The 8,226-nt window shown below is 42.5% G+C and overlaps 1 protein-coding gene across 2 annotated transcripts; it reads right to left on the bottom strand.

Moving 5' to 3' along the window:
- Positions 1-420: 420 nt before the first annotated feature.
- CDKN2C (cyclin dependent kinase inhibitor 2C) lies at positions 421-6,420 on the bottom strand. 2 transcript variants are annotated; one of them, XM_015070805.3, is made up of 3 exons: positions 5,213-6,420; positions 4,620-4,759; positions 421-1,171 (listed from the first exon to the last, which is right to left on the bottom strand). In XM_015070805.3, the coding sequence occupies exons 2-3, from the start codon at positions 4,746-4,748 to the stop codon at positions 794-796; spliced, it is 507 nt and encodes a 168-aa protein (XP_014926291.1). In that variant the 5' UTR covers positions 4,749-4,759; positions 5,213-6,420; the 3' UTR covers positions 421-793. The 2 variants fall into 2 exon arrangements, with proteins under 2 accessions (XP_014926291.1, XP_014926298.1); XM_015070812.3 differs by having other exon boundaries at positions 5,217-6,420.
- Between the last annotated feature and the right edge of the window lie 1,806 nt (positions 6,421-8,226).

The raw sequence follows: 8,226 nt of genomic DNA, 5'->3' as shown, positions 1-8,226 counted from the left end.
GTGGAAAGCACTTTCAGGGTGGCATTTTCTTTTAAAAAAGACTTTTAAAGTTAACATATATTTGTTTTCAGATCGCTACCTCTGAAACCTGTTTTTCAACCATTTAACTTGACTTTGAGAAAAGAGGAAGACTGAACATTAGGATAAATTCATAATGAAATAACTTCAGGTATGGGCTTCAAAAAATGTTGTCCTTATTTTGTTGTATAGCAGAAATACTAGTCACCAAGTAAAATCTTTGGAGGGGAGGCATGAAGAAAGAAAGAAAAGAATAACTGAATCATCAATGGAATACGTCTAGTTTTTCAATTGGTCTATTTTCTCCAATGTCAAGATTTAATGCATCGTGATCTTTCAGTACACTTCTCCTTAGCGAGTGGCAAACTGTGTGGGAGTAATAGAGGAAATAACAGAAAAACATTGTCCTGTTTTGAAAAAGTGTTTAATTAGGCAAAAGAAGAGTCAGGACAAACCATTTTAAAAACAAAGTCTCTTAAGTTGGGTTTTGAGACTGGCAAAGGGAGAAGCAAGGAAAAAGTCAAGGAAAGATAACATATTCAGGAGAAAACCAAAGCTATTTGCAATTACATGTTAGAACTCAGGATTTTGCAGGTGAAAAAGATGTTGCTTAAATATATTCATAAACCTGTAATAAGATTTCCACTTAGCAGTTTGAGAAGATTTAACTAGTTGCTTAAAGTATGACAAAACTGAATTTTAACAAGTGATAGTAAAATAGGACAGCCAACCAGTTAACTGACAAAATAGAAGGCACTGTGGGCACTCCCCATATTCATTGCAAATTCGAAGCTCCCTCTGCCTGGTTTCCCTCCATCAGGCTAACGACCTCGTTCCTCCGGTAGAGCCTGGCCAAGTCACAGGCGGTGTCCCCCTTATGGTTCCGATGCCCCACTTTGGTGGCCGTGTGCTTCACAAGGAACTCCACCACAGGGAGGTGGCCTTCTTTGGCAGCCAAGTGCAAGGGCAGGTTCCCTTCATTATCCTCGATGTTAACATCAGCTTGAAACTCCAGCAAAGTCTGTAAAGTGTCCAGGAAACCTGCTCTGGCTGCATCGTGAATGACAGCGAAACCAGTTCGGTCTTTCAAATCGGGATTAGCACCTCTAAGTAGTAGTCTCCTGGCAATCTCGGGATTTCCAAGTTTCATAACCTAGGAGAGAAGAGAAAATGGGAGAATCCTTCAAGTGCTCCTACAGGAATATTTTAAAATAGCCATCTCTCTTTCTATTTATGTAAGCATTTATTTTAGGTGAAAGAGTGCTTGGGGAAGACCCACATGATGGGGTTTGAAGGGCTCAATTGCAGGAAAGAAGGTACTAGTAGGTAATAGTAAAAGAGGGCTTCTAAAAATTGAGCTTCTATGATGTAATATCTTAAACAGGTCCAAAAATAGGATAAATTGATCAATAAAATAGAACCAGTCCATCTTGTGTAAAATTCACCCACAACTCAGTTTTCTATCTCCCATAAAGAACTGTGTAATTCCATGAATTTATGAAAAGAAAATAAATGGAATTTGGGAGTCTTCTGTTTGCTTGCTTATGCTCATAAAATACAAAACCTGGGGTATTAGTTATAAAAAATCAAATGTAGGTAAAATTTATTTTCTAAATAGCTACCCAAAAGAAATGAGAGTGAGATTCTTAAAATCCCCACAGAAGTGTTTCTACACACTAGGCTCTATAACCCAGTATAAAAATGATCTATTAAAATACCAGATGTGATATTTTCTTAAATTATTAATTTTCACAAGTTCTCTCCAAATAGATATAGCTCAAATTTCCAAGTGTTTTTTTTCAATTTTTTTTCTTTGCAAGTTATTTCATATTGGCTAGTAGGTGTATTCAGTGCTTAGAATCCTTCACTCAAAATTTTCAAATGTTCCTGATTATTAAGGTGTTAAATAAGCAACGGTTTTCTACATTGCTTGTGATGCTGATTTATCTAAAACTAAGTTCATGATACACCATGCATTAGATAGGAGATGACTATATGGCAACTGTTCTTAAAAAGAATAAAACGGTCCTCCTACTATATTACTTACTTTTTCTTAAAGTTCTGACTAGTGATTTTCAAGTGAGCAAGAAAGGAGAAAATAAGATATTTAATGTGTATTTTGGGACAGACAATTTTGTCTTGGGTTTGGGTGCATTTAATAATCAACTGGTGATGCCATCTTATTTCCTTTTGCAGTGATTATCAGATATTTAGGAGTAGCTATTTGTAAACTGCCAACATTTTAAAAGTCAGAATGTGGTATTAAAATTTGCTATCAACATACAAATAATTCACATGATAAAGACTTATCTACTGTTGTTTGAATACATTTCACCCTAATAGGGATCTCTGTTAGGCTCTCATAATTATAAAATGTCTTGTAGAGCAGCATGCAATTATACAACACATATAATTTAGTTGTGAAAAAAAGTATAGTCTCATTAACATGCCAGAAAATAGTTCAACATTTTAACTGGTTTCATTTATATTTAGGTATATTCATAATAATCTAATTTATAATAAATAGATTACATAGTAGACATTGAAATGTTTGTGAAATTAAATATAATACACTGGGAGATACATACAAAGATGATCCACCTCTTTAAATTGTGTGTTTGAAAAATAATTACAAATTAAGTAATAAAATATATTTAGAATGAATAATATTTTATAAATGCAAGCTATATAGATGGCCAAGATATTAAACTTCCCTGTTGATAAAACCCTGCTGACTTAGCCCTTCCTTTGGGGTAATGGTAAAAATTATACATAATTTTTTTTTGAGAATTAAAAAAATATATACTTTTGGTTAAATATTAGCACAATCTAATTTTTGCCACAACTACCTCTAAAGATTTAGTCACATTTAAGGACCTGCACTGGGAAGAATAAGGGCAGATACCTTGGATCTTTGTAAAGCAAATGTGCGATTAAGGCCTTTGATATTACCCTGATTGAAAAGCTTACACCCTTGGTGGGGGGGGGGAGGGGGAAGCTTTTGCAATGGAGTTAAGTGAACATAACTGTAGAAGAAAATTTGCCATTTTTTACAGAAAATAATAGTAACATTGGAAATTGTTTTGAAAGAAAGTTCTTTCTTGAGTTATGACACAACTTCAGAGTCAGGATTATACATACTGAAAATAAACCTTGAGACTCCTGTTTGTGTGTGTTTCATTATATGTACTAGGATTAAGCCACAATAAGTGGGTGTTAGTATCTTGATAAGTGTACTTAATATAAACAAGATTGCAAAGTTGTATTAAAAATGTCAAAACTTTTTTTTGTCAGTATTAATCTCTCAGCCTTCCTGTTCGTCAAAAGTCCTGTAAGATCTTATTCTGAACATGGGTTAAGTTGCTCATTCCTTGTGAGATTTATAAAATCTTGGGTTTTTCAATAGGAAACTTTTCAATATATTAAATTCGTAGCATTGCTGTCATCATCAAACCTATTAAAAACTACTAGGTGGACAAAGAAAAAAAATCCTTATCTCACAGAATCTACCTGAAATAACAAGATAAATAATTTAGTATCTATGCATAAGCCTCTTTAATACTGACATTTTTGCAAGGTCAGTATATTCTGATTTAAAATGTACAGACTGAACTTCGTCTGTTAATAGTGTATCTCCTGCCACTTAAATTTCTAATTCTTGTAACTAAAACAAAGCACTCTAAAACCTTCTCCCCAAAGGATTTTCAAAAACAGCTTCAAATGTTGCATTTCCAAACAAGCATAGTTCAGAAGAGTACCATCAGGAGTCTGATAAAGCAACTATTTAAGACTACTTTGCCATTTTTCTGTTTCTAACCATTCCAACTAAGTTACATGATAACTAACGTCCATAGGAGGAAAAAATTATCAGGTACAATACTTGGTAGCTGGACATATTTCATTTCTTGCTTGTAATCTAATTAACTGAAAATTAGAACATACCACCGCATGACCGCAGAGACAAAAATACTACAAACTGAGCTCTGATTAGAAAATTCAACTTTTTATTCCTCCTTAATCCTGAATGGGTGGATGGTATTACATTAACTATGAAATGTACATCCTGTCCCCGTGTCCAGGCCACCTAATCCAAACGAGGAAAGGTCGTTTGTCAAAACTTGAAGCATTTGAAGGAAAAACACCCTCACCAGTAGTCAAGAAAATTAACGTTAAAGTCAATTATTGGAGCAAAGTACGGAAACCACTAATAGCAGTGTATTTACTTCAAATAACAATCATAATAGTGTGTTTACAGAGCTATCTTACACACACACACACACACACACACACACACACACACACACACACCTCGGCGCTTCTGGGACTCCTTTTAAATCCTTACCGTCACAAAAACATTCCAAAAATTAAGACCAAACCTAGAACCCACTTGATATCGAGGATGTTATTGAATTTGACGAGTTCGTTCAAAGTACGTCATTTTGGAGAGTTGGATCCACTTAAAGATATAAAATATGGCAACCAACTAGGCTTAAAAACAGTGAAATTTTGTACCCCCGAAAGCTTTAAAGCCGTTATTCCAGAAACCCGGGTCACGTAGGCAACATTGTTGACCTGTTTTCCCCACCTCTCTTGATACCAACCTGCAGCGCAGTCCTTCCAAATCCATTTTGTGCATTGACGTTTACATTATTTTGCAACAAACTAGTAAGTTGCTCTAGGTCCCCCCTGGCAGCTGCGGACGCCAACTCGTTCCCCCAAGGCTCGGCCATTCTTTAGGGTCCTGACGATCGGGAAAAGATGAATTAGTTGTTTTTCTTTTTTCGCCTTTCCTTTACTCCTAACCAGGCTGCATGATGGCATCGGAGACTGACAGAAGGACTGGGATGGTTAATCTGGAGTAGAGCTTGGTAGTAAATACTAGTAAGATCTGCCTGCCAAAAGCCCGCCCCTCGATTCACACGTGATTATTCAGCAAAACTGAGCCATTGGAGAGGGGCTCCGCTCCTTGCTTTTTAGCTTAACCCCTGTGAAGAATTCTGGTGACTCAACAGAAAGACACACAGACACACATATATTCCTGGCAAATTATTCTGGACGTAAAATGTAAGCAGATCTGTCACGTACCTACACTACAGATCTCTGGGAGAAATGTGTGCGGAGACTTAAGGGACTAGATCAGGGCAAAAAACACCGCGGAAGAAAAGACATTTCGGGGGAAAGAAAAGGCACTAACCCACCCTTGTTCACGGTGGTGACTTGAGCCGCGCGAGCCAGAACCGCTGGGGCAAGTCCTCGGAGGGGCTCGGTCTCCATCCGTCTCACGCAAGGGGTAGTCCTGAGTCCTCCTCTGCAAGGAGAGCGCCGCGGCGGCTGGATGCTGACGTGCTCCGGAGGGTTAAAGACGATCGCCAAAGGCAAACGGGAGTAGCAGTTCCGTGGCCCTCAAGTTACAGGTCGTAATGACTCGTCAGTGGCCTCGGCTTCTCAGGAGGATTCCTTATTCGCGTTCGCGCCGAACTGCAAGCTAACGCCGTGTGGGAATGCTTCGTAGCCCGCCCGCCGAGCTGCCGCAGCCCCGCGGAGCCTCAGAGGCCGTGGGAGCCAGGCTCGGAGCGCGTCTCCGGAGGCGGCCGGGCGCGCGGCGGGCCCCGGGCAAGTCGGTCATGCCGGCCCCACCAGGTCCCGGGACTCCCAGCAGCGTGAGGAAGGGAGCTAGCGTTGCGGGAAGCTTCTATGGGGCTCGGGCTGCTAGGGCAGCGCGCTGCAGCATCGCGACTGCACAGGGCAGCCCACCGGTAACTTCCCGCCTACGACCGAACCAGTTCAGACTTCCCACTGTAGAGGCTCATTGAGCTGCCGCCGTCGTCTTTTTCTTCCTTTCCCAGTTTTCTGGGGGGGGTCTCCGGAGATTGGGAGCGTCCAGAGAAGCGCAGGCCAAGGTCTGAGTATGGGGAGTCGCCACAATGCTAGAGGACAGCCAGTCTTGCCGCCGTGTCGGCGAGAGCCCAGCGGCTCCGACACCCGGTGCCACTTCGCCAACCTCTCGCGGTCCCCTGGCCTGTGCCCCCAGTCCGTGCCGCCGACAGGGCAGCAGCCGCCAGCTAGCTGTGCCCTGGAGCCGAGCCGGGGAGCTCTGCTTCCTCCTGAGCCGCAGCGCTCCCAGTGACAGTTTCTTTTGTAGCTGGTCCCCCCCAAATCGCCGGTCCCTGCTCTCTTCACCCCTAGAGACACTTGAGCGTTGTCCCCGTTTCAGCTCTTTTCCTTTCCTCCCTCCCTGGCTTCTTTTTTCGCTCAAACAATTGCTGCTTCTGTTGCCGCTGCAGAGACGGTGCCGGTTTCTTCTCTCTTTTTTCCGATCTCATCAGCTTTTTTTGAAAAGAAAAAAATTGAGCGCTTTTTGAGTTGAAAAACCCGCCCCCATTTTAACGGCAGAGTTTTAAGGAGGCTCCGCGGAGTTGCCGCGCCGCGGGAGCGGGAAGGCCGGGCACCGCCCACTCCCCGCCCACTGCCCAGGAGGCGCTCGCGCTAGCAGCTCGCCTGGCTCCGCCCCCAACCCGCGCCCTTCCTCCAGCCTCCTTGCTCCCCACCGCCCTCCCAGCGTCTCCTGCGCTGGTTCCCACCCGCCAGCCCTGCGGCCAGTCCCCAGCTGGAGAGGAGTTCTGCTTGGTGTAGCCGGGTTTGGCCTCCTCCCGCTGGCGGGCGGGATGGAGTCTGCGACACTAAACCTCGGACTCCCGGGGTCCGGCGGGGGCGGGTGAGGGGGGGAGAGGCTTGTTAATTAAGACGGCTGCAGAAAGCCGCAGGGCCTTAGAGGCTCGGCGGTGCTGGCTGCTGGAAGGCGGAGAGCGAGCTGGCGCGAACCAAGTCTTTCCCGGCCCTGGCGGGGCAGGCCGGCTCGCCTTCGTGCTCCCCCGCTAGGCTCTCGAAGTTCGGGCGGCCAGGCCCAGGGCTGCCGCCGCCTCCTCTGGGGCGCGCACGGTGTAAACTCCGCAGCCTTCTCAGTACCGGGCCTTGGTCTCGCACCTGCCAGACCAACTCCCGTGGTCCTGGTGGGCAGAGGTGTCCGTGGAGGGGTGGAGGAAGAGACCCAGACTGACAGCGAGAACAGTGTTCAGAAAAACCAAAAGCCTTCACACACTGATTTTTACGAAAACTGAAGACATGGTGTAAGGAGGAAATCATGACGAACTCGGAGGACTTAATGTTCCAAGGGAAGAGAACCAATGAAATATTCCATTTCTTCGGGGAAAGGGAGAAAAACAATTAACTTTAAAGGCAAATTTACACTAATTCTTGGGAAGGGTTTTCTATCAAGGCCATTTCTTTATTGCCTAGGTTCTCTTCTACTACTTAGATGGGGGCTTGGGGTTTTTTGGCGGGGTGGTTAGGGTGTCTGAATGTAAAGGAGTAAATAGTCTCTTCCCCAATGGTTTATTTCAGTCATGTGAGACACCAGTTGTCTGTACTTTTAACTTCCTCTTTAAGCTATGTAAGATTAATTTACTACTGGTTTCTATATATATTTTTTGCCCTTAAAAACATGCAACACGGTTACATGGTGCACCCAGTGGTCAAAATGAAACCAAGCAAAAAATGACAAGTGGTCTAATTACAGCCGGCCTCTAGCAAGCATATCCTCAAGCAACATCTGTACCCAGTTCCTTGAAGAATAATGAGAGTATTAGCAACAAAACACACCAGAAACATCTGTGTGATCTCTAGCAAGAGACTGGCTAGGACGTAGATTAGCAGTCTTTTCTTTAACAGAATTGTTGAGAAAAAAAATAACTACAGCTCTTTTCTTAGGCAACTAAACTTGAATTGTGAGTCAAGTATGTACTACAACACCAGAAATTAACTCCTCTCATTTCTTACGTACATTTAGATATTTTAAATTTATAGTTGCTTTTTAGTATTTATTTTGGTTTCTTGCTAAGAAAAGATACTGAAATGAGGAAGAATCTTAAAGTGCACTCATTATGTATAGATATATATGTGTTATTTCTGTGAAATACTTTTGGCTAAATAACAGTAAATAAAATTTATGATAATTTAAGATGCATACAGAGTTGGATTAAGATTTTTGGGGGTCGTAAGCACTGGAAAGATTTGATGTCCCATCACCCCCCACCTCATATGTAAATAAAAACAAAGCCAAAAAATAAGAGTAAAGAAGTCCAATAAAATTCTGATTTTTCCCATGATGACTATTTCAGTGCTTTTGCTGAAATACTAAATTCTTTAAGG

This window comes from Acinonyx jubatus, chromosome C1, assembly GCF_027475565.1.
Source record: "Acinonyx jubatus isolate Ajub_Pintada_27869175 chromosome C1, VMU_Ajub_asm_v1.0, whole genome shotgun sequence".
NCBI lineage: Eukaryota > Metazoa > Chordata > Mammalia > Carnivora > Felidae > Acinonyx > Acinonyx jubatus.
Note: the sequence above shows the minus strand (reverse complement) of the source record. Positions and strands in the feature narration are given on the sequence as shown.

Coding starts and splice junctions, on each gene's coding strand:
- CDKN2C (XM_015070805.3), bottom strand. CDS start 4,748: ATGGCCGAGCCTTGGGGGAACGAGTTGGCGTCCGCAGCTGCCAGGGGG. Junction 1,172..4,619: donor TTGGAAGGACTGCGCTGCAG/GTTGGTATCAAG, acceptor CTTCTCTCCTAG/GTTATGAAACTTGGAAATCC.